Source organism: Protopterus annectens, chromosome 8.part0 (genome assembly GCF_019279795.1).
Source record: "Protopterus annectens isolate FY-2018-M chromosome 8.part0, PAN1.0, whole genome shotgun sequence".
NCBI lineage: Eukaryota > Metazoa > Chordata > Ceratodontiformes > Protopteridae > Protopterus > Protopterus annectens.
Window position 1 is genome coordinate 1,205,253,230 of NC_056741.1, and position 27,104 is coordinate 1,205,280,333.

The following is a 27,104-nucleotide window of genomic DNA, read 5'->3' on the forward strand; positions in this document are numbered from 1 at the left end:
CAAAACTGTACTTTACAGTCTTGTATAAAAGACTCTTGATTTTTTGGACAAAATACAGGACATTAAACTGAGTAGTGATATGTACTATGTGGTTATGGATGTGAAAAGTTTATACACTAGTATTAGACATCAGGATGGCATTAAAGCCTTGAATTATTTTTTGAGCAATTCTCCCCTGTCCTGTTACATAATAGAACGTACACAATTTTGTTTATTAAATACTTTTTTTTGTCTTTGATGGATGTGTATATCACCACTTGCAGGGTACTGCCATGGGGGCATCTTTTGCCCCCATGTATGCAAATTTGTTCATGGCACTTTTTGAGCTTGAATATTTGTATAAGCATGAGTTTCTGAAAATGTTATTGCTTATTACAGATACATAGATGATTTAATTTTTGTTTGCAAAGATGGTGGGCATAATGTTATGAATTTTCGGTTGGATTTAGAACAAAATGTTTATGGTGTGAAATTTGATGACATACAGTGTGGTAGCATGGTTCATTTCCTTGATTTAGTTCTAGAGGGTGTAAGTGGTGGGGGCATTTAGACATCAGTGCGTAGGAAATTTGCAGATAATTTCCATTTTTTGCATGGGGCTAGTTTTCATCCCCAACATTTGCTGGAAGCCCTACCTTATAGGGAGTTTCTTCAAATGCGCAGAATTTGTAGTAATTGGGGAGATTTTGTAAGAGAGTGTATGTGCTCTTTTTACATGTTTATTAGCAGGGGTTATAACTACAATGTGGTAAAGAAGTCTTTACAAAGAGTTGTAGCATTTAGACTGGGGTTAAATCAGTGTCAAAATGTCATGCATGGAGAAAGGAATAATATTGAATCTTGCAAAAATCAGATATATTTTGTTTCGGTGTATGATAGTCTGAGCAATAGGATTAATAAAATATTACATAGCTGTTGGAAATTTTTACTTCAGGACATGGAATTGGAGAGAATAATAGCAAATAGCCATTGTATTTCCTACAAAAAAGGAAAAAGTTTGAAAGAGTTTTTGGTTTCTAGTTATTTCTATATGCTTAAAGAGACACTGCACATAATTCCTGCCATGAGGGGTACTCACCCTTGTGATGGTTGCTCTGTGTTTCTGTGTTACGAATTTTAAGAAAATAAATGGTATTAAGTTTTCTTCTGGTGGTAGCTTTCCATGCAACAGTGAAGTGATAATATATGCTCTCAGCTGCCCTTGTAATTTATTTTATATAGCAGAAAGCAAAAGGAAATTTAAAGTAAGAATACAGGAACATATAAAAGATGTAAAGAATGGTAAAACAGAAAGTAATGTCGCAATGCATTTCAAAACAGTTCATAATGCTGATCATTCTTTGGTAAAAGCTTCTGTTTTAGAGCAAGTTTTTATGAAAATTGGTGACGTGGGTGGCCGCGGTGGTGCAGCGGTTAGCATTGCTGCCTCACAGCAAGAGGTTCTCCAGTTCGATCCTCGGCTGGGGTGCCTTCTGTGTGGAGTTTGCATGTCCTCCCTGTGGTCACGTGGGTTTCCACCGGGTGCTCCGGTTTCCCCCCACATCCCAAAGACATGCTGTAGGTGGATTGGACACTCTAAATTGGCCCTAGGTGTGAGTGTGGGCGCCTTCTGTGGAAGGTTGGGCGCTGGGTTGGAAATTCTACACCGTAAAACTCCACTGCCAATCATGAGCGGACAGGTGATCCGCTGTGGTGACCCCTAACCAGGAAAAGCCAAAAGAAGGTGAAATATGTGATATTAAGGACATACTTCTTTGTAAAGAATCTGTTTGTTTTAAAGTTCAATACTGTGGTACCTGTAGGCTAAAATTTCGAGATTAATTGGAAACAATTAATGAATGGTGTTATATAAAGTCTGGGTAAAGCTGTATGTTTTGTATTACTCCTGGAAGGCTGTAAGCCGAGGCGCTAGAGTTTTGAGTTTTTTTATTAAACCTGTGTTTGTGCTGTGGATTTCTTCTTGCTTCTGTTCTTCAAAGTTGTTACATATTTATCTGAATTTGACCTTTCTGTAAGATGTTAGTATCTTAGGACTTTCTATGATTGCACCTAGCTTGCAGTCATCTTCAAACATGGTAAGCCAGAGGCCCTTGACATTCTCTTGACCTCTGAAAAGTAGATGTCAGAGGAGCACATCTAGCATAGAGCCCTGGTGGACCAGCCTCTATGTGGAGGTGGTCTCTTCAGTCCTAACTTCCTGGGTTCTGTCTGTGAGCCAGCTGGCTTTCCAGCAAGTTGCATAGTGGTTTACCTAATTTCTTGAGTTTGTTTACTATGGGTGAATGGGTTATTGTATCAAATGCCTTGGTTAGGTCAAGGTAGGCAGTATGCATGGATGTTCATCATGTTTCACTGTTGCAGTCATTGCACTTGGGTTATCCTGCTGGCAGGCTACCTGCAGTCGGCCAGAGTTCCAAAGTCTAGGTCCGGCATTGGTTGCTGTCGCCTCTTCCCTGACCTCAGTGCGCCAGAGGTATAAAAGATGCAACCAACGCCATTTTCTTCAGTCTTTCTTGCCGCACGGTGCCCGAAGCAAAAGCAGTTTGCAAGTGCCGGTCGGCCAACTCCTGAGATTTTCGAAATCGAGTTTTAGAACCGAAGTCTTCAATAAAGCTAAGTACCCCATTGGGGAAACTTTTTCTTGCTTCAGACCGATGTCAGTAGAAGTTAATAATTGTATTTCTTGTGGGAAGCAAATACCTCATAAGGACTTTCACTCTTACTGTATTCCTTGCCTAGGCCCTGACCACGATGTTACTAGTTTTCGGTTTTGTGCTAGATTCAACAAACGCACTATTAAGCGTCGGTTTGATTTTGCTTTACATTACTTTGGCCGAAGATTTAACTACATTATGCCGTCTGAACAACCGACGACCGGAATTAATAAAAAATGCAAAGACAAGGAAAAGGACAGGCATCCGAGGTCCAGAACTGACGATGAAGTCTCTTCTAGGCCAGTCGCCAGTTCTCAGTGAGGCGCTTTCGCAGCCCCTGACACCCGCTACCTCAGAGCCACAGGCCGTATCCGACTCCTATGTGGAGACACCTGGGTCTCTGGAAACTCAAGGTATTGGACCTGTGGAAACTATTCCCTCAGATGGGTCCGGAGCCGCTGAGCAGGCATCGGCTTCTGAGGGTGCCTTCAGACCTTCACAGCTTACTTATTAAGTCCACTGCAGCAGCCAAGGCAAAGTCAAAAACACCATTAAAAACAAGGAAACAAGTACAGCATTCTCCTGGACAATCACATGCCAAAGAAACAGATGCTTAAAATGGCCGACGACTTAATTATCTTTATCAGGGGTTCCCATCCCCCTCCTAATAAAAGGCCTAGACAAGACACTGACTATGATTCCTCTGACCAGGTTTCTATTTCCTCTGATTCCTCTTCAGATCATGGATATTTTCTCCCTCCCTACGAGGACTCTGATGCAGAAGAATCTATACCTTCAGCCTCTCCACCTGAGGATTATTCTTTTGGGGAAACCCTGCACACCATGAGGGAGCATTTTCATTGGGAGAGCCAGGATTATTCATAATCCAAGAAAAGGCTCAGAGACTTTCTTTTATTGCCTCAGCACGGGCCCCCGGCTATCCCCCCAGTGCTTTATATTATTGATGATGTTTTCTCTGAATCCAGTCTGTCTCCTGATTCTTTACCCCCTGCACCAGTCAAGCCAGACAGGTACTACAGGATCCCTGACTCTCATAAATTTCTTTATAAAAGCCCTGCTGCTGACCCAGAAACAATTTCTCAGGGTCCCAAAGGGGTTAAGGCTTCCACTGCTAAAAACCCTGTGCCCTCTGATAGGGATTCTAGAGCTCTGGATAGATGGGGGAAAAAAGTTTACACTTCTGCTACTTTAGCTGTAAGGGCTTTAAACTGTCAGTTTCACATGCTACATGATGTCTTTGTTAAAACAGAAAATGCTTACAAACTCAGAAAATCCTGACAGTAAGGAAATGCAGGATTTATTGCATGCAGCTGAACAAGTGGAAAAGCATACTCTGCATTGTGGTTTTGATTCATTAGAGGTGTCTTGTAGAGCCGCAGTTACAGGCTCTGTCATTCGAAGGCATGCTTGGTTGAAAGAACAAAGTTCACCTGAACGTGTTAAAGTAAAATTATTGGATGCTCCACTACAGCATGATACTTTGGTGTTAAGGCAGAAGAGGTGTTAAAAGAAAATGGAGGATAAAGCAAAATCAATGCAGACAGTAAAGGATTTCTTACAGGTTCAACCACCAAGGTTTAGCAGAAACTGGCCTTCAAAGAATTGGTCCTTTCCGGTGTCAGACAGGCCACAAAGAGGCAGATACAGATGTCCCAAGAGGCAGATCTCAGCCCCAAGGCTCCTACAGGCCTAAACAATGGGGTGCTTCAGCCTCCAAAGGAGGAGAAGACAAATCACGACCTTATAGGAAACCGTCCCAATGACTTCCCTCTACAAATGCCACGCACTTACCTTTTGGCAGCACCCCTAGGGGGAAAGCTAGCACTTCACAAAATTGGCACATAATCACCCAGGACAAGTGGGTACTGAATATTGTTTCTCAGGGTTGCAGGTTCCACTTTCACACCCTTCCAAAATCAAAAGGTATGCTGGGCCTGCCACAAAACCAATGGGCAGAGGCACAAAAACAAATTGCTGGACATGGCAGCTATTCAAAGAGTACCACAGCAAGAACAGGGACAAGGATTTTATTCAAGACTTTTCCTGGTACCCAGAAAGGACAAAGCCTGGAGACCAATACTGGACCTGTCAATCCTAAATACTTTCCTGGATGTTTAACACTGCAGCAACTTCTACCCATGCTGGGCAAGAAGGCTTGGATAGTTACTTTGGACCTCAAAGAGGCATACCTGCATGTCCCAGTCAGACAATCTTGCAGAAGATACGTCAGATTCATAGCTGGCTCAATGCATTACCAATTCTCTGCATTGTTCTTTGGCTTATGTACTGCACCCAGGGTCTTCACAAAATGCCTGGCACCAGTAATTGCATTTTGCAGACAAAAAGGAATTCAAATATATCCCTACTTGGACGACTGCCTTATTCAAGCAGAGAGCAAGGACATCCTTCTAAAACATCTAGCATTTGTAAAAAGATTACTAATTTGCCTAGGGTACACAGTAAATGAAAATAAATCAAAACTAGTGCCCTCTCAAGAGATGATATTCCTGGGTGCAAGCTTAAATACAACTTCCCAGATGGCTTATCTCACGCCAGACAAGGAAAGACATCTGACTCGTTACTTTCAAATGATGGCAACAAAAACCCAGCTCCCTGCAAGAAAAATTCTGCAGGCCCTGGGCTTCATGGCATCCTGCATTCTACCAATTCCATATGCAAGACTGCATATGAGGAAACTACAGTGGTATCTAAAAAGTGTTTGGACTCAACATTGCCACAGCCTGGAAACAATAATTACTTTAATTCCCTGCCTAGAACAGGAGTTTCGATGGTGGTCACAGGCCTGTCACCATAACAAGGGACAGCCTTTCACCTTACCCACAGCCAAGCAGACAATAACGGATGCATCGGATTATGCCTGGGGGGCACACATGGCAGGAAAATGTATTCAGGGCACGTGGCTCAAGGAACAAATGCATCTTCACATCAATCAAAAAGAGATGCTAGCTTTACAGAATGCCCTGACAGCTTTCAAGGACCTACTACATCCAGGACAACTATTACTAAAGACTGACAATACCACAGTTATGTGGTACATAAACAAGCAAGGGGGCACGCATTCCTGTCTGCAGGCAAACCATGACTTTGTGGAACACAGCACTGACCTATCAAGTCCATCTGCAGGCAGAATTCCTGCCAGGAACGAAAAATACACTGGCAGACGAACTAAGCAAAAATCTCATGGGTCCTCACGAATGGGAACTAAATCCACAGGTCTTCAGCATGATGACAAGGAAATGGGGATGCCCAGACATAGATCTTTTTGCCTCCCCTCAACTGCCAGCTACAGAAATTCTGCACAAGAACTTATCACTCACAAGCATGGAAAGTGGATGCTGTATCATTCAGCTGGAAAACCCTGACAGTTTATGCATTCCCTCCACTACCTCTTCTTCCCAAGGTGTTCCTAAAAGTCAGACAAGAGAGGCCAAAAATGATCCTGATTGCCCCAGACTGGCCACGCCAGCACTGGTACCCAATCCTAAAGAGCTTGTCTCAAGGCCCAGCCTGGCCTTTACCTCACATTCCTCATCTTCTGACTCAACAAAACAATCAGATTCTGCACAGTCAACTCAGAACCTTTAAATCTGGCTGCATGGCAGATAATATAGCCACTCAGACCACAACTCCCTCTAAAGCGGTTATGGATGTCATTTTAGAAGCCAGGAGGCCCAGCACTAGGAAATCTTATGCAGAAAAATGGAAGAGATTCTGTGCTTGGAACCAGGCACAAGGATTCGAACCACTTGTTCCAAATATACCTCAGATTTTACAATACCTAACTGAGATGCTGGACAAAGGCCTATCCTTCTCATCTATTAAGATCCATGCCTCTGCCATTTCAGCTCATTACAATACGGAACCTCCTATTTTTTCATATCCACTACTAAGGCAGTACCTCAGAGGGGCAAAAAACATAAGACCCCAAGGGAGAGCACCAATACCTAGTTGGGACCTTAATTTTGTTTTAGAAAAGCTCACACTGCCTCCTTTTGAGCCAGCCAGCACAGCTGATATAAAATAAAATTCTTATAATGGAAAACTGCTCTGCTCGCAGCAATAACTTCAGCAAGAAGTCTCAGAGTTACAGGCATTAATGGCAGTGGAACCTTTCATCATTTTTCACCAGGACAGGGTCTCTCTAAGGACAAACCCAACATTTATGCCAAAGGTGGTTTCCAGTGTGGCTCTTAACCAAACCATTCATTTGCCAACTTTCTATCCAAATCCCCAGAATAAAGGGGAGAGACTTATGCACGCTTTAGACATACACAGACAGCTACAATTCTACTTGGACAAAACAAAAGCATTCAGGAAAAACTGAGCAACTGTTTGTAGCTTATGCTACAGGATCAGAAGGAAAGCGTATCTCAAAGCAGACTATTTCAAAATGGATAGGACACTGCATTCACTTCTGTTATGCACAACATGGCAAAACAGTGCCTAAGGGCATTAGGCCACATTCTACCAGAGCAGCAGCCACTTCAGCAGCCTTTCTCAGAGGAGTACCAACCAAAGACATTTTAGAAGCTTCAACCTGGAGTTCAGTGCATACTTTCACCAAGCACTACCACTAACCTCTCTACTCTAAATCCAGAGCAGGCTTTGCCACTGCAGTTCTGCAGGGCCTGGTAGCCTCTCCTAATCCTATTTAGGCCCAGCCATCCAACCTCAGCTTTGGGCTTCTACCCAAGTGTAATGACTGCAACAGTGAAACACGATGAACATAGTACAGTTGTGTTCCTACAATAAATGTAGATGTTCGAGTGTATTCACTGTTGCTGTCCAAGTTACCCACCCACCATCCCCCTTTTCATTGCTGGGACTTTTCTGTACTTCTCAGCTCTATACAACCTATGTGGTGTATTTACTTGTAGATGAAGGAAATGTTTATTTTAGTGCATGCATGCTTTTTGGCATACTTTTTTACAGCCTTCCTATTTGGGGGCACCTGACATCTGGGGCAAGAAAAAATGAAGAAAATGGCGTCGGTTGCATCTTTTATGCCTCTGGTGCACTGACATCAGGGAAGAGGCGACAGCAACCGACGCCGGACCTAGACTTTGGAACTTTGGCCAACTGCGGGTAGCCTGCCAGCAGGATACCCCAAGTGTAATGACTGCAACTACACTCTAACATCTACATTTATGGTATGTGCACAACTGTCCTTTTTGCCTTCATCCGTTGCCTTGATGACAGCTTCAGGTGCAAGTCTTCCACCAGGTTCAGTAGGCATAACCTGCTTTTAACTAAACCAAGCTGGGTTAGGTCATTGTTTATCATTTTCATGATTCTTTCCATGACTATGCATACGACACTAATCAGACTAATGGGTCGCAGTTCCCAGGTTCCACTGATGGTCCACCATTGTGTAGTGGTATAAGGTAGAACAAACCTGAGAACCGCTAAAGGTAGTCCAAAGGAAAAGAGAATGTGTGTGAAGTCCCAGATGTACCACCGCAGGCGAACCACTTCTAAGAGAATGGCAAACAGTTTAAAATCAATAGTCAGTGTTAAAATAATAGTTTATTGAAAAACTTAAAAACGGAGCCAAGAGAATCTTTCAAATACGTGATCAATGAGATAAGCACTTTAGGCCATAGCCTTCCTCTGATCCGATTTCATTGAACTTGCTCACTATGAATTAAAGGCCTCCATCAGTCATGGTGCACTTGGTAGAGCCAACATCTTTCTTCCTAACCTATCGAATTATCTTAAATATCATCCAATCAACCATCAAGTTCAGGTCAAACCCTCATGTTCTATCAATCGTTTTCACCTAAAAAGACATCTTCCTTTTAAGATGGGTTTCAAGGGCATGCGCCTGGAGCACGGTCTGCTGTCAGATTGATGATCCACGGTCTGCTGTCAGATTGATGATCCAGTTTACTTCTACTATTGCTGTTCTATTGTGGATGTCGCCATTTCTGTTATCCTCAGATATCTGTTCTAATATTTTAAACTTTAGAGTGTGATGGGATTGTCATTAAATGACTAGTTAGAGCATTGCTTTTAAACTAATTCTGTATGTCTCGTAAGTCTTTCCAACATAATAGGCAGGTTAGACAGCTAGCTATATAAATAAGTTTGTTGTTACAGGTAGCATGGCCTTTAAAACGATAAGCATTACTAGTGGTGGGATGCAAAATAAATTAATAGTATCAATAGAAGCACATGCCTTACAACTACCACATTTAAAGGTGCCTTCTTTCTTTACACCATAATGCTCTTCAGGAAAGCCATCTTTACCACATGATAGTCTTTTATGTTGTTCTTATTTTTGAACACAAACCCCCACTGTTTCTTAATTCCTCATCTTCCATGAGGATCGGCCAATATTTCTTGATAATGTTGCATATCTGTGGGGTGTCAGTGCTTTAAGTCAACATACATCCTAGTTTTTGATGGTGAAAAATCTCCATTTGTGTTTCTCGTATGTTTTGTGCGTGCTTTATTTTCAGAGTAGTAAAGGTGCCCCTTCCCTTTTCTTAATACCATGACCTGATGTAAATCCATTTTAACATCTTTTTCAGAATACCTCCTGTCCTTAAGCTGTTTCATTAATTTCTCTTGTTCTAATAAGAAAACATCTTCCTTAGTACATAATATCGATATCCGAGTGATTTGATTCTCCATAATATTGGTAAAGACAAATCTGGGATGCGTACTATTTTTATGCAGCAAATGATTCCTCCAAGTTTCCTTTCTGTGTAAGGTAGTGTCAAGGCCCATATCAGGATTTAGTCATATCTTTACATCGAGAAAATCAGTTTTCTCTTTAGATGCATGAACTTCAAACTCCAGGAATGTAGTGGTGGTTAAATAATCAGTAACCCAGATAATTGCTCTTCATCACCTTCCCATATGATAGAAATGTTGTCGGCGAAACATCCATAAAAAAATACTGGTTCCAAGGGTTCGAAACATTCAGAGCATTCTCAGGCTCCCATTGGGCCAGGACTAAATTAGAGTAGCTGTTGGCACACGGGGCTGCCCATTGCTACTCCCCAGTGCTACCATTAGCATTCACTTCCATAAATAAAATTACTTTCCAGTACTAGATCTAACAATAAATAGACATGTTCAGTGTTGGAGAATTCCAAAGGTACAAAGTGTGTAATTGCTTCAGTGCTATACTGATTGGGTATCACAGTGAACAGACTGCGTATATCCATGGTCACCAATATCAAACCAGAAAAATCATCAATCCCCCACATCGCTTGATACTGCTATTTTTGTATCTTTCAATACAGTTGTGGGTCTTGGCAGAAGCTTCTTTAACTCATCCTCTAAAAATATTGACAAAGGCTCAGTGACCCACCCCCCAATACTATTAGATGCATGGGAGGGTCTGTCTTATTTTTGTGCATCTTTGGCAGACCACTTATAAATGGTATTTGAGGGTGGGTTACATCAAAGAAATCAAACAGTTCTTTGGATAATTGTCTAGTCATGAGCATATCATAGAGAGTGTCTCGTACACTACTTATAATTCTGTCAACATCCTTCCTGGATACCTTTCTGTATGTCCTAGAGTCATTTTAACATTTCCTCCAGCTTGTTTATATACTTAACAGAATCCATTACAACTACAGCTCCACCATATTGGCTGGTTTGATTACAATACCATCCCTTTCAGCTAACTGCTGCAGTGCTCTCCTTTCATCATTTGTCAGGTTATAGAAATGTTTGATATTCTTTCATCCTATCTCACCTTCATTCTTACATATGGGGATTGGAGCCGATCCTTGGCTCCATCTCAGCTTATTTACAAGCTGGGAGACTTCTAGTTGGCTCGTGGCTAGGTAGGTATCCCATGGTGCACCAGTACAATCCCCAGATCTTGTTTGCTGCGTTGACAAGTTCGGATGTGCTTCTCTTTGGCTCTGGCTAAGTCTTCAAATGTATTCAAAGTTTTTGGATAAGTTTTTTCTGTTTTTACCTTAATATAGCATTGTATAGTTATAGTTTGTGTAGTTCCAAGTTAGTATAGTTAGCCTTTACTAGTGCGCCGTTGTGTGCAACTTCTTTAAGTACGGTTGGCTTTTTGGCCATATAGTACTTTGTATCCTGTGTGCCAGTTTTTTGCTTGTTTAATATACTTGTTCATAATTAGATATTAGTAATTGTAGGCACCTTCTGTGCTCAGGCTGTGTGTTTTGTTAAATAGTTATAGGTCATAACTTTTTTGCGGATTTTCCGCTTGCTAATATTTTTAGTGTTGCAAACAGAATGAGGTTCTGTTTACCTTGTGTAGTAATTTCTACATTTGAGACTTTATTCCTGTTGGGTGTGTGTGACTCTCTCAAATTTTTTTGCCACCCCCCCCCCCCCAGGTCAGTTTTAGTTAGACCTAGTTTCCCTTCTTTCTTCCTGCCAGGGCTAGGCCCGTTTAAGTTAGAGGACCTAGTGCTTGTGGTGTCTATTTAACATTTCTTAGGGCTAGGCCCGTTTAAGTTGGACCTAGTCCTCCCCTTCTGTGGTGTGTGTGTCATCTTCTGTGAGAATGTCTAAAAAATGCAAGGACCATAAACCATCTGGCTTCAAAAAATGCATAAGATGCTCACAGAAGATATCTATAACGGATGGCCACAGTAACTGCTTTTACTGTCTTGGGGCCATCCACTTACAGGAAACTTGCTTATTTTGCTACTCTTTTAGTGCTAGGGTGATGCAAGAAAGGAAAAATAAGCTTATTCTAAAAGGTCTCCTAAAACCTTCTTTTGAGGAAGATCTGGCTAAGCTCTTCCTCCTCTGCTAGATTTCAGGGATCTAAAAAGGAAAAGTCCCAAGTCCTCTAAGAGGCCCTCCCCTACACCGGCTGGTGTCTGAGCCTCCTCTTAAAATTACTAAGCCTGACAAATTTACTGTCTCTTCGGCTCCACAGAGTTCGGAGCCAATTGAGAGTTGTACTACTGCAATTACAGGGTCAGCACCAAGTAGCTCGGAGCCGACCATTGAGAGTATTCAACAGAGCCTGTCTATGGAACCCTTACCGGTCTCCCCTACATTGAAGTCACCAATACTGCAGCGATCCCGTTCTCCTACTCTGTCCTCCAGGTCTTCCAGGAGGTTATCAGAAGAAGATGTGGAGAGGGTAGTGCTGAGATTTTTGAAGTTGGCTGCCTTAACAAAATTGTTGTTGGCTCCGACCCAGTCAGTTCTGGAGCCACTTGAGTCCGTTAAGTCCCCTTTGGTGATTCCTCCTCTGAGCCATACTGGCCTTTCAGAGCCAGAATGTTTGGTACCACTGGTGGAACCCTCTGTTCCAGCTTTCCCTGTGGTTATTTCAGAGCCGAGTCCCGCTCCAACACTCTCTGTGCCATCCGTGGTGTCTAGGAGCCGAAGCTCCCCAGTCGGCCCCGACAGCGACGCCTGGAACCAAACCTCTTCAGTTCCGAGCCTCCTTCCTGGCATGTCGGTGAGGGTGATTTCGGATCCTACGTCTATCCCGGAGCCACTGGCTCTGGAACTGATGGCATCCTTGGCCTCTTCGGAGCTGAGGAGGTCTTCAGAGCCAGAGAGGTCAGCATTCGAGATGGTGAGGAGTGTGCTGTCCTGATCTTCAGCTCCTACCAGGGGTACCGACACTCATTCCCCTAGGGCCGCCTACTTCTGTCTCAGCTCCTACTCTCTTCGTTGTCAGCAGACACCCGCAGCCTCAGGAGCCACCGGCTGGTGGCCCCCACTCTTCCGAGGCCTCCCCGGAATATCCTTCTGAGGAGTCCCCATGGAAGAGAACATGTAAGAGGAAGCATGTAGAATCCCAGGATGAGGCTCTGACCTCAGACACTGACCTCGACAAGTCAGAAGGGTCCCCGAAGTCATCCTCTGATGATGTCTCCTTCGTAGACATCCTGGAAATCCTTAAGCAGAGGTGCGGTTGGCCCACTGTCACCCCTTCTGATGAGGAGTCAGTGTACCTGAAGGCTTTTGGGGGTCGAACTTCAGCCTCTTGGGTGTCTCCACCTTTTGACGAACTGATGGAGCTAGTTAGAAAGTGTGGGATACTCCTGATGTCGTGGAGCCAGTCCCCAGGAGACCAAATAAGTTTCTTTCTGCACCCAGAGAAAAGGAATTTTTATCTAAAGGTGTTCCCATAGATGCCATGGTGGTGGTGGTGGTGGTGGCCACTCAGAAGGAGCTAGCAGAGACTTCTTCTTCTGTTCACCCGCAGAATAAGGAGTCTCGGAAGATGGACATATATGGGAAATGTATCTTCTCTTCAGCGGCATTTACTCTTAGATCGCTGAACTACCTTACACACTTCACGAGGCTTCAGAGAGATCTCTTTAAGGAGTTTGGAGATTCTCTACAAGGTACATGTACTGAGGGAGCCCCTGACAAGGTGTCTGCCCAGTTGTCCACCTTGAACTCTGTCAACTCGTCCAAGAGGCTTATTTTGTATGCAGCCGATGGAGCGAGTAGAGCAGCGAGTTCAGGAATTTCCTTAAGATGTCATTCCTGGATGCGTTTGTGTAATTTTTCTGAACCGTTCAAGTCTACCTTTACCAATGCCCTTTTTGATGATTCCTCATTGTTTGGACCCAAGGTAAAGGACACTCTCACCCAGTGCGAGCAAGAAGGGAAACACTCTCTGCCATGGGAGTATGTTTTGCTGTCCTGTCTAGACCATAGCCTAAGGGTCAGAGGGGTGGTAAAATGTGGTTCATGAAGTCCCGGAAGTTTTTCCAAGATGCACAGGGTGACTCCTCCTTCAGAGGAGGAGGAGGAAATGGTAGACATCGCCCTAGAGGCAGGGGTGGATCGCAAAACCAAGGAGTCCGCGATTCGTTTCGGGGCCAGCCTTACCAGTGCTCCTGATGGTGGAGCTTGACTGTGCTTCTCTGGAGCCAGTTGGGGGTCACATTTCTTTGTATCCAGAAGCCTGGCTAAGTATCACTCAAGACAAATGGGTACAAAGCATTATTATCAGAGGTTATGTCATACCCTTTTATCTTCCACCTTATGTTCCCAAGAGGATCCCGGATGTTCCACCCAGTCACAGGGATCGGGCAACTGTGGAGGTCAACAAGTTGCTGACAGAGTCATCCACACCGTCCCAGCAGACCAAATAGGGTCCGGAACTTACTCCAGATTCTTTTTAGTGCCAAAACGTACAGGGGACTGGAGGCCATCTTGGACGTCAGCAGATTGAAGGAATCAGTAAAGGACAAGTTCCGGATGGTGACACTGCAGTGTATTATCTCGTTATTAAGGAAAGACAATTGGATGTGCTCAATAGATCTCCAAGATTCTTGCTACCACATAAAAATGGATAGGGTGTCTAGGAGTCATTTACTCTTCCTGCTGGGAGCCAGTCATTACCAGTTTCGGGCTCTGCCCTTTGTTCTCACCACAGCCCCCAGGGTGTTCACCAAGTGTATGGCAGCAGTGACAGCTCACCTGAGACATCAAGGATTCCAAGTGTTTCCATATCTGGATGACTGGCTCTTGTCTGCCCCTACCAGGCATCTACTACTTCAGACCAGGGACGCTACCATACAACTTTGTGCCCAGTTGGGGATTTCTGTAAATTGGGAAAAAGTGTGCCTTATTGCCCTCTCAATCTGTGAATTTTATAGGAGAAGAGTTAGACAAAGTAAACATGTTGGCTCATCTTCCTGTAGAAAGAGCACAGAATCTGGTTCTTCAAATTCACCGTCTTCTTCCCTTACGAAAGGTCAAGGCCAAGACTATTCTGCAGCTTCTAGGGACCATGGCTTCCACCATATTACTAGTACCACTAGCCAGACTACACGAGGATTCTTCAGTGGCCGCTGTCGTCCCAATGGTCCTTTCAGCACCTACCATTATCTCATCACATACTGCTGACAGACTCTTGCAAGAAGGACCTCATTTGGTTGTCTCTACCCAATCAGTTAACCGTGGACACTTCATTTGTTCCTCGCCAACCCATTGACACTGTGACCACGGATGCCTGACAGGGTGGGGGGGGGGCATTATCTAGACAGGACTGTCCAAGGCACGTGGCAAGATCACGAGGCTCACCTGCATATCAATGTCCTAGAGATGAGCGGTGCTTCTAGCATTGCAAGCACATCACGACCTTCTTGACAACATGTCCATGGTATTCATCTCAAGCAAGGCGGAACCAGATCTTACCCCCTTTGTTGGGAGGCGATTAGTGTTTGAAAGTGGGCGATATCTTCCCAGTGCTTCCTAGTGGTAAAGCACATCCCAGGAGCAACCAACGTGATAGCTGTCAAACTCAGCTGGCCATTCTTGATGCCTCACGAGTGGACTATGAAGCAGGAAATAGCAAAACGGGTCTTCCGCAAATGGGGACAGCCTTGCTGTGATCTTTTCTCCAGTCCGATCATCTCCAAATGCAGCAACTCCTTTTCCCTTATCCCCTCCCCGGGGAGTCACCGAGAGACGCACTTGTTCACGATTGGCCTCTGGGTCTCCTTTATACCCCCCCCCTTCCTCTCATATCCAAGGTGATTCAGAAAGTGAAGCTGTTGGGAAGCAAATTGATCATCACTCCTTACTGGCTTCGTCAGATTTGGTTCCCTTTTCTCGGGCCTCCTCTACTAGATGATCCATGGACTGTGGACCCAGTGCCAGATCTCTTAACACACCCCAGCCTCCACACCCTCAATTTGACAGTGTGTTGCTCCAATTCCATCCCTAGTCAGGCTTCATGATTTTTCACCCGCTGTGACCCACATTCTCATTTCTTCACATAAACCTTCCACTAGAAAGTTGTACACCAGCAAATGGAGAAGGTTTTCTATCTGGGCTTAAGAAAGGAATGTTGACCCTTACACCGCATCCATTGCTGTGGTTTTAGAATTTTTGTCTGAATTATTCCACCAGGGATCTGCTGCTGACGTAATTAGGATTCATTTGGCAGTGATATCTAATTTTCATTTGGGTTAACATGAGTCTAACCTGATGTCACACAGATTGTGTAAAACTTTCCGTAAGTGCTACTTTGCTGAGACCTCCCTTTCAGGAACAAGCAGCTTCTTGGGATCTAAACTTCATCCTGTCCAAAATAACTTCTCCACCATTTGACCCTGCTCATTTATGCCCGTTGACGTTTCTGTCTTGGAAGACTTTGTTCGTAGTAGCCATCATATTAGAGTTATAAGCACTGTCTATCAAGCCCCCTTATTTGATTTTCCACAAAGATGGTCTCTCTTCACACAAATCCATCTTTTATCCCTAAGTGTACTCTCATAATAGTGTGAACCAGACTATAAAGCTGCCGGTCTTTTTCCCTAACAATTCTAGTGCAGCAGAATATAGATTTCATCAGTTGGATGTTCACAGACAATTACGGTTCTATCTGCACAGGACTAAGGAACCCAGGAAGTCAGACCAATTGTTTGTATCATTCTCCGACTCCAGATTAGGTCTTCCAGTCTTGAAAGTGACCCTTTCAAATTGGATTTCGAGCTGTATCTCCTTCATTTATTCTTCCAATGGGAAGCCTTTACTGTTCAAAATTAAGGCTCATTCTACATGATCCCACTCTACATTTGCAGCCTTCCAAGCCAAAGTTCCAATTGACAATATTTGTGCAGCAGCAACCTGGGCCACCCCCTCACACCTTTATTACTCATTACAAATTGGACCTGACCTCTAGGGGTACAGCCTCCTTTGGTTCCACGGTACTTAGGAGTATTTGTCTGTGAGCCACCCAAGAACAAGGTGCTAGGGATGCTATCCCATATGTAAGAATGAAGGTGAGATAGGACTACAGAACATAAAGAAGTTGTGTACTCACCATAACGTTCCATTTTTGTAGTCCATCTCGCCCTTCATTCTTATGAACCCACCCTCCTACCCCCGTTCTGGAATGATCCTGGGGACAGGATAAATTTTCCATAATAGGTGGAGACCTTTCATTATTGTTCTTTCTGGATAGCTTTAGTTCTGTCTTTCTATAGTTTAGCAGCAAACAAGATCCGGGGATTGTACTGGTGCACTATGGGATACCTACCTAGCCACGAGCCAACTAGAAGACTTTGAGCTTTGTAATAGGCAAAGTTGGAGCCAAGGATTGGCTCCAAACCCATCTGTAAGAATGAAGGGCGAGATGGACTACAAACATGGAATGTTATGGTGAGTACATAATTTCTTTTTCCTGGTTAATTTTTGCAGAGCAGAGAATATGATTACTAAGGTAGGCAGCTTTTAATGTGTGTGGGTGAAACATATTTAGTTCCTGGTTAACCACTGCAGAGCAGAGAATGTGATTACTAAGTGTGTGTGTGTTTGTGTGTGCTTGTGTGTGTGCATTTGTGTGCGCGCGTGTGTGTGCGTTTGTGTGTGCACATGTGTGTGTTTGTGCGTGTGTTTAAAAATGCTCCAGTTAGGTGTACTCAAACCCTGTACCTTGGGTACAAGGAGCAAGAGCCTAAACTCTCTACCATGCCACCACCTGTGATTCAAGGAGTTAACCATAGTTTTCAGATAGCCATTTAAAGTTTCAGTCTTCTTATCTTTCAGGAAACATCTACATTTCGTCTTTTTCCAGATTTCTTGTGTTGCGTAGTTCTTCAGGGGGTGAGAAGTTTAGTACTGCTTAGGCCAGGCCTGTTTGTGTTAGTAGCACAACAGGTAGAATACTTTTGATGCAGAAGACTATGGGTTCTACTCCCACAGTATCTAGATGGATTGCTGAGGCTGTACTGTTGTACTTTTTAAGGGGGTGGATACTGCAGTCCTGAATATGTCCTCTTTGGTGGAGATAACCTAGTAACTGTGAACCTGTTATTAGTTTGCCATCCATTCCCTATTGTAATATTGCTAGCTTATCATTTTTGTAATGTAACATAGTCAATTTATTTTTCCAGGGCAACATGCACTTTATTTGTAGATGAAACAATGAAATATTAAGCTGTTTGCTAACAGCACCCTCTTCACTAGTTACGGATCTTACAGATCTCTTAGATGTGAAATTATTTATATGATTTTTCCTTCTGCAGAGATTGTGCATATTTACTGATACTGGTGGATTGTAGATGTTTGGGTAGACTTTTATGATGGAAATGTTCTGAATTGAGCAGTTTTGTCATTATTGGTTCAAGCATTTTTGTTTCATTACTTACTGGAAAAAATGTTCAAAATAATAAATTTTAAACGTGCTCTAACAAGTGTACTGTATTATACAAGGAATGTAATTATTACAGTCAGGAAGGTGTATCAAAGAACGCATGTATGTTTCGTGTGCAAGGAGCCTATGATTTCAAAACAGCCCAAAGATAATCTCTGTCCGCGACTGGCCAGATGCATTTTCTTTGAATGCGGGTGTCAATGCTGTTTTAATGAATGTGAATTTCAAGGGCAGAACAGTTTTATGCCAAGTCTGTTTTCATTGTGAGACTGTATTGCTTTGTTTAGCAGATGTCTATTAGTGTTTGTGCTATAAAATGTAAAATAAAAGTTTTAAATGCATTCCAAATAATCATCGCAGATGTAAAGCAGTATGCACAGTACAGTGTTTATGGTAAATGGGGCAAAAGAGCCAAGTAATGGGATATTAGAATGGCTGCAGGGGGCAGGGTTGTGTATGAGGGGCCCTAATCGACCATGATATTGTGAGGGGGGGGCAGCAAACTCAGCCCCAGATGGCACAGACTCAAGCTACGACACTGATCAATAGGCCATGGAGAATAACCTTTGGAGGTCCTAGCAAACTTTAATATTTTTTTGCTAAAATTAGAATATTACCTACCATTAAATGCCCTACTTTACCACAAAACTCACATACTGCAAGTCACCAAAAACCAAATCCCTAAGGTGCATCATCTTCTTCCTTCCCAGTGAACATCATTACTACACATTTAAAAAACAAAAAAGTTACCATTTACTACAGGGTTTGGGCTGGGGCCAAATTTTGGTTGTCTGTTCAGTTTGCATTTGAAAGTTGGCACCCCACAATTCTGTTGAAGTGGGTGGGGTTACATAGTTATGTATGCAAATTTTATATTAATCAGCATACAGATTTATACCTATTTTTCATGGGCCTTTGTCCAGATTTTTGATGTTTCCAGGTAGAGAAGTATGATTGACATAATTTCCTTTTCCCTTTTCTGTGTTTACTTGCTGGGTCCTTACATTATAGCGTTGCATGATTAAATCAACTTTACCTCCGGTTGAAGGTGCTCCATTGCCATTAGTACATCTATTCTCTCTTGGCCAATCAAAAAGATGGCCTTGTTTAAAGTCCTGAAAATCCATAGCTAATTTCCGACTGTGCTTTCAGCTTACATTCATACGGATTCAAATTATACTGTAGTGTTTCTAGTCTAGTTATTCAGGCTTCTGAGAGATCCAACCACTCCAGTTCAGTCTGCTTCCTTTTTATTAAATCTGCACTTCTTCAGGTTTAAAAAACTCAATAAGTAGTCTAATATACCTAAAGCTGGTTTCAATATTGATAGCTTGCCAGCGAGCTAACAATCCAGAAAAGTGTTGTCATAAGTAGACATACACTTAACACGTAGACGCCTCGGTATAATTTGATGGTGCATGCATGCTTCCAAATGGAAGCGCTGCCATTGTAACCTTTTCAGGCGCAACACTGTATTTTCCACTTCAGAAAAAGTTTTATCAAACGTTTTAGTGTTCCTAGCCTGACCCATGTCAATACTATCTTCCATTTCAAAATTCAGCTTTAACAGAGGATTACTAGATTCTGCTAAGCATGGTTTTATTATAAAATTCAATATCGGTCCATTTTTCAAAATACTTTCCAAGCCTTGTTTGGCTATGTTACTTTCAGCTGTGTGCAATTCCAATTTTAAAAGAACTAAATGGGGTAGAACAAACCTGAAAACCTCTAATGGTAGTCCAAGGGGAAAAAAAATATAGTAATGTGTGTGAAGTCCCTGATGTACCATCACAAGTGAACCACTTCTAAGAGAATGGCAAATAGTGTGAAATCAACAGGTAACACTAAAATAATATAATAGTAAACATCTTATTTATATATCTAGCCATCTAAGATATCCTGCCTATTATGTTGGAAAGACTAATTGACAGTTGAAAGAGAGGATTTTACACCACTTGTGAGACTTACAGAATCGGGTTAAAAGCAATCCCCTACCTAGTCATTTAATGACATTCCCATCACACTCTTAAGTTTAAGGTATTAGAATAGATATCTGAGGATGAGAGGTGGCAACATCCAGAATAGAACAGAAATATCAGAAGTAAACTGGATCATCAATCTGAGAGCAGACCATGCTCCAGGTTTAAACGGGGTGGTGCCCTTGAAACATTTCTTAAAAGGAAGATGTCTTTTTTTAGGTGAAAACTATTGGTTGAACATGTGGGTTTGACCTGAATTTGATGGTTGATTGGATGATATTTAAGATAATTTTATAGGTTAGGAAGAAAGGGGTTGGCTCTACAAGTGCACAGTGATTGTTAGAAGCCTTTTTTTAATTCATAGTGAGTGAGTTCAATGAAATAGATCTGAGGAAGGCTACAGCCAAAATCGCTTATCCTGTTGATCATGGATTTGAAAGATTCTCTTAGCTTTGTTAAGTTTTTCAATAAACTATTATTTTAACCTTGACTGTTGATTTTAAACTGTTTGCCATTCTCTTAGAAGTGGTTCGCCTGTGGTGGTAAGTCCGGGACGTCACACACATTGTGTAGAGGGATGACTGTTGCAGTCCTCCAGTCTCATGTGGATGCTATGGTTGAACAGTGACTACGGTGGCCCTGATGGTTCATATTTCAGGCATTTTTGAGGCATTCTGGGAATATTTCCGAGACCCATCGAAGCTGTATTCTTAACCTTAGAGAGTGCATGTAAGACTTCCTCCCCACTGATAGTTGGAGGGGTTCTGTTAGATTGTATTTCCATGGGGCGGTGGCAGGGGGTGAGAGGAAGGGTAAAGTAAGAGTTAGTTTGTCAGTCAGACTATTTACTGTATCTTGTGGTTCAGTAAATCTGGCTTCATTTACCAGCAGTTCAGCACAGTGTTGTCTGCTGCCTTTTAGGTTTTAGACATAGTTAAATAAGGTATTATGGTTGTCCTTGACTTAGGACTCTGTTTTACCTCAAATTTGCTTTGTTGAACTTAGTCCTCTTAGTTGTCTGTTTAGTATGAGAGAGTGTTATCTTTTTTGGTGTTTACACTTCCTTATTTTAGCTATGACTCTTTCTTTTGTTGTGCAACCTGTTTAATTTTGAGGCTTACATCTGGTAGGAACCGTTTCTGTGAATAATTCTACATAGGCTACTGTTGGAGTTTGGGAAGTTTGACAGATTATTGTTTACTCAAAAATGAACTACCTTTTTATTGGTTTCTGACTGTTAAAGGGTTTTCTTGGGTTACAATTTTTTTATTTCAAAGGAGAGTGCTTGTTGTCTGGGGGCAGGGGTGCAGCCTTCTATATTTGTGAGTACCAGGTCCAGTATGTTTGCACCTCTAATAGTCATATGCACTAACTGGTCCAGGGTGCTTGTGTTTTACAAAGTCTGGGAATCTCTACACCTGCAAATCCGGGGGCCATGTAGTATTCCCAATGTTTAAAGGAATAAACTCATCCATGTGCATGATATTTGGTTGAATAGTTAGTGTCTCCAGTAGATTTAAGTATGAGCTATGGGTTTCATGGGGCATAGAGGGTGACCAATAACTTGGTAAGATATGGTATGGGACTCTGTCTGTGTAATCTGGACGTGGGTAAACTCCAGCACATCATCCTGTTTAACCATCCTAGATGTACGGTTGTTATTGTAGACCAAGACACCGTCATCTTTAGTCCCTGTCTACTTTCTTGTCTAAATGTGTGGAAGATACTGAAGCCTTGCATTGCTGGGGTAGTCTCTGTGGCTTTAAACCCTGGTCTCTCTAACTGCACAGATGTGCAAATTCTCCAAGGTGTGGAGAGCTTGGTAGTGGTGGTGCTTGTTTATGCTCCTGCTATCGAGCGGTAACACCTTTAAATTTCCTTGGGTAGATTTTGCTATTTTGAAAGGTTTCTCAATTTGGCATTGCCTGAAAAAGGCTCTATGGGAGAAAACAGTGTTCTAGTTAATATTGAAAGCCCAGAAGGGAAAGCAGTTTGGTGTAATGTCCTCCTACACTGACAGATATTGTATTCCCCTAGAATGACACCAAAAACTAAACCAATTATTAAAGTCTGTCATCATCTCTTCATGTTGTAGCAGCATTTTTGATGAAGGTAAAATGCTTCTCAATGCTGTCCAGCTTGTCACACACAGTCTGTAATGTCCCCCTTCATATAGTCAAAGGGTTATGTCTCAGGTCATTATACCTACATGGATTATAATTTCATTATACTGGAACCTTGGTTCACTGACTTGAGTACATGTGTAACGTGACAGATTCTGGCCTCTGATGGGGGAACTGACCATTATTTTCTCCTTGTTCATCCTGGTGAGTGGGGCATCAGTATCTCCGACAATGGAGTCCCCTTTGATTAGAATCCTGGGTAGTGTATTAGCTTGACTCATGGGCTGGGTAATTAAGGCTCCACTGGGTGAGGCTCTATGTGCAGTATTAGGTGGTGTTTCTTTTGACTAGTTTTGGGTTTACTGAAAAATTTTGCTGGTGAAAAGTCTTGGAGGCGTTTGGGATTTGTGAAGATTGGATTTAAGTGCCTCAGCACAAGTAGGTTTATGTGTGGGGTGCATACTGTGTGTTGGGTGCAGCATGTGTGTTTCTGACAACTAGATTGAGTGTTTGTACATGAGAGTTTTGCCTCCAGAGACATCTGTATGTACATCTCTCACATACTGTATATGTCCTTGTAATTTTTTTTTCGAGGATTAAAATGTATGTCAGTGAAATTGGACAATTTGTTACATGGGCTCAAGAGACTCATAGCCAACAAACTGGCTGCGGAGAAATTGTCTGAATGCATATCCATGATGTTATGTCCTTTATTGGATGAGCTATAAGGGTGTGGTGTATAAGGGGTTAACAGTGAGCTGACAAAGGATGCTTTGGGAACTAGACTAGAGTAGGCTATATGATGCTAAATTCAAGGGGCAGTGCCCCTCGGCGCGAAAACTAGCTGCTCTTTTCTACTCAACATGCAGAGTACTTGCCCTACAGAGCTACTGGTACAACTTCAGAGATGATTTTTATAGGGAGAATTTGTTTTTTAGGTGTTTATATACAGGGCAGTGCAAACTGCTGCTGAGCAATGATCAGTGGCATATAAATGCTCCACATGTGTACAGTCACTTAAAACACAAGAAACTGACTTCCAAGCCCTCTGGCCAGTTAAAAGGACTACACTTGTGTATTTCAGAACTCTGACAGACCAGGCCACTGCCTACTGCCATTAGATGGAATATCTTGGTCCTTTTAATGTAAAAATCCAAAAGATTGCTTGAAAGTGTAATCCTACAACAAAACAACTTAAGCTGTCTGGACGAGACAGTTGCAAGTTTTAGGGACCTTTAAAATGTTTTAAAGTGCAAAATCAGCAAATAAAGCAGCAGCACTCTAAAACAGTTAATTGAAGTACAAAAAAATAAAGGAAACATCTTACCTGCCAAGGATGGAGCAGAGTTAATACAGGGCCGTCTTAAAGTATGGAAAGTACACCAATCAGATGAGATCTCTGGGAAAATGAACAGGAGGCAGTTTGTAGTAAGGGAGGTTTACTAAAGAGAAATATTGCTTTGTTGGGTGGGCGCAGTATTATTGATCTTTGGGAAAACACTGGGTAGGAAAAATACTTAGTTTACACAACAGATAATAGCAATGAAAGACGGGAGGTGAGGAACCATACCTCTCAACCTCGTAGAGCAAGAAAGCAGGACAAAGACAAAGTGGAACAAAGGCCCAAAAATAGAGACAATTTTTAAATGTTGCTCTTACAGACTTAGTTGACAGAATAACCGGTTTTGCGTTAGCATGAATATTCTGAATGGTATGAAGTCTGAACTGAAATGTCTGTCTTTATTTTCTAACTTCAGTTTTTAATGATTTGCCACTTATTTGCCAGACAAACACAGTTTTATGAAAAACAGATTAAAATATACGAGGCACAAATCTGGGCATTCTGCAAAAATCTGTACAGTTCAGAGGTATTGGGGGGGGGGGCTTTGGAAGTCCTATTACCATAAGTGGCAGAAGCCAGTGGCAGTCTTTTAAAACCACAGCAGGAGAAGTTTGTGAGGGTTGTGGAAACTTCAAGCTGCAAGAAGCAAACAAGCTAGAGAGACTTCCTGTCAAAGCCAATATTAGACCAGTAGTCCTATGACTGAGTTACAGGTCAGTGACCCCAGGTAGGTTAGAATTTCTGAAACTTTAGCTTAACGTCGTAGTTGGGAGGGGCAGACACAGTAGGGGGAAAACAGTAGCAAAGTAAGCAGAAAGGTATTGTAGTACAGCTTTAAGCAAATAAATAAGCAGAATGTAAGACTCTAGCAGCAAATCTTCAATGTAATTAGCTGTAAAAAAACATTGAAGTACCAATCCTGGAACAGAATTTGCAGTACTGCCACTACTGCAGTCACAGTACAGAGAAAGGTACCAGAGTATGTAGAAACTTGCTAGTTACAATGTTTATGGATAAAATGCAGTAATAAATTACTAAACTGATTGTAACTAACCGTTCTGCCCCAACTGTGAATGAAACAAGAGTAAGGCCCTAGACAGTTTTCAAAATACAAGCAGTTAGCTCTTATAAGTAATTCTGCTTATGGAAATCAGAAGTACAGTCTGCTTGCGTCCATATTTTTTTTTTTCTTGGACAGCTGCTTTGTTGTCCCTTAATGCCCTTGCAAAGCATTGCACATTGAACATGACCACTAAGTTGAAGTTCTGGTGTCAAGAAAAAGTGTAAAGTTAAGATGGTTGTCCAGGAGAATTGAGCCGGGGACTCCATGTCTGTTTCTACAGCCAGAGTTCCACAAATTCATCTCTATTAAGTGTAAACACCATAATGGTGGTTAAAGCTCTGGTAATGGCAAGAATGGCAGCCTTTTAAAATGTCCAGACCCACTAGAACAAGTTCTGAAACACTGAGACTGAATGGCCAAAAAACAGACGTGCATCTACCAAGTTTGAGATGGCAATTTCCCAGAATATTCCCTTTTCTCTGAGGGTATGGCTGTCTCTGAATGGGTATATCTAAGCTTGGTGGAGGTGTGGAAGGCTTACCTCCCTTGCAAAAAAGTTTAAAGGAGAAGAGCAATGTTTGAGATTCGCTCTTCTATTGGATTTTTGATTTTTTTCTTTAGTTATTTCAGCACTCTGCACTATGAGTGCACCATTTCAATGGGGAGACTGAAAGAATTCAACTGATTCCACGTCTTTGTTTAGCACCTTGCAGAATTATGTGTTGTGAGCAGTAGTAGTGGCTGTGGTGTCCGTCTTAACCATGCCTGCTTGCCGCCACAGTGCTATTCACAGATCCTGCATTCTGGTGAGTACCTGTAATGACTGAAAACATAAATACTGTACTGAAATGTTCATGTTAATGTTTTTACTTTTTTTTTTCCAGTACTTGCATCGTTTCAAGTGGATTCACCTTAGTGAACAGTTGGCTTATGAAAAGACTGTCCGCCAGCAACGAATGAGGGTTGAGATCTCACAGGCCAAGCGAGAAACAAACTTTTACCTTCAGAATTTGGAGAAGAGTGCCAGCATTGCAAAGGTGCAGGAGATTAAGAAGAGAAAGGGGCAACCCTGGGAAGAGAAAACATGGAATTTTAAGCAACGCCAGACTGAAGAGGAGATCCAACTCCAAAAAAACAGGAAACCAGATAAGGGAGAAGTTAAGCGTCTCAAGAAGGCTAAGCTGAAGGCAGAGGAAATTCAACGGAAGTCTCAGTCGAACATCTCACTGCTATCCAAAATTTTCAATGCTGGATCTGCAGAAGCTTAATCTGGCTGTAGTTTTTTGCACACTGTTTTCAACCGATTTTGGTTAAGTTTTCCAAGAACATTTCTTATCTGTTACATTATATATTACAAATGGTATAATGTGTTCCGGCACAGCTTTCGCCACTGTTTGTTTCAGCTGACTTAAAAGCTGTGTCTTAATTCCCAAATGAAAATAGGAACTACAGTCAGTGCCTGTGGTTCTGGTGATACTTTCTCAGGGTATATATGCTAGGTGCCTATTTTGCTGAAGTAAATGCACAATTACATAGGAATAACATTTTCCCCAATAAATTCTTTGCCAGTTCTTGTGCAGCCCAGTTTTGTTTACCTTGCAAGTGAAAATTGTACGTGCATTATGGTGTCCTTTATCTTAAAAAAGAAAATTCCCATAAATGCTCTCTCATTTTGGTAAATTCACATTGGGTGCATTTTTTATGTATTAATATCAGTTTATTCTCCTGACAGATGTTTTTCATATTTTATCTTCATTTGTAATTGTTGCTGTTTTATTGGTATTTTACTAGAAATCCCTGATTTAAAACAGATTTAGGCGTGCCTGTGTCCATTCTCAGTGTATTCCTGCTACCTTTGTCATCTGGAAAATATATGTATATATTTTTAAGTTATATTTCTTAGGTGTTCATTGTCTGCTCCTTGTTTGTTTAAAAAAAAAAAAAAAACTTTCCGTGTTGCAAAAATTATTGGCATTGTCGTGTAAAACAACGAGATATGTGAACCCAAAAGGACATAATTTTAAGAAGGAATGTTCCATAAATTTGAGTCCACAACAGAGAGCAGAAGTATATATTTAACTCGTTAAGATTCAGGTTCTAACTGGTACTTTTTTTTTTCGAGAATGAGAGGCTGAAACATCTAGTCTGCTACTGCTTTTGAACCTCATAAGACATTCTTTTCATCCCATAAAGGCTAGTGTTTTGTAATGAAAAGGCTTGATATTGAGGAGAAAAACAGATGTGAAGCATTGCAAGAGTTACTTCTGACAAGAATAATATAGAAAAGGCAATTTTACATTAAATCCTTTTTTTTAAATTGCTTCTCAAAATATGAGATTGGAGTAAGTAGGTATGTAAAGGGAAATAGCATGAAGCAGTGGTCTCAAACTAAGCCTGGCAAGGGTCGGATGATGAAAATTACTGATCCAAAGGTTGACCAAAAAATTGCATGGCGCAAATAAAACACGCACATGTATTTTTAATATTTTATTGTATTTTTCACTGTAGAAGAAAAAAACATTGAAAATAGGGAGAAAATTTGCCTTTGGCATTGTCTCTGTCTCCCCTCTGAGTGTGTCATACCAGAGATGTGTGTGTGCTCGCGCATGTGCGTTCTGCTCTGTTCTGACAGTCTGCACGTCAGGAATTATTGAGGCTCCAGTTAAGTCTGAACATTGCTGCAAAGGTGGTCATCACTGTGTGTCAGTACTTTGACTTAATAAAGTTCATGCTAGAAAACATCTTCTCACATACATATGTTCTTCCATAAAGGCATAGTGTCTTCTGAAGTTGTTGATCAGCTCTGGGAA

General features: G+C 41.9%; 1 protein-coding gene across 1 annotated transcript in view; it reads left to right on the top strand.

Annotated features, from left to right (window-relative positions):
• Positions 1–26,189, top strand: part of ABT1 (activator of basal transcription 1) — a 499,518-nt gene extending 473,329 nt beyond the window's left edge. Inside the window, exon 4 of the mRNA XM_044080697.1 lies at positions 25,179–26,189. Coding sequence (XP_043936632.1) covers positions 25,179–25,562 — 384 coding nt within the window. The 3' untranslated portion in view covers positions 25,563–26,189. The remainder of the gene's footprint in view (positions 1–25,178) is intronic.
• Positions 26,190–27,104: the final 915 nt, after the last annotated feature.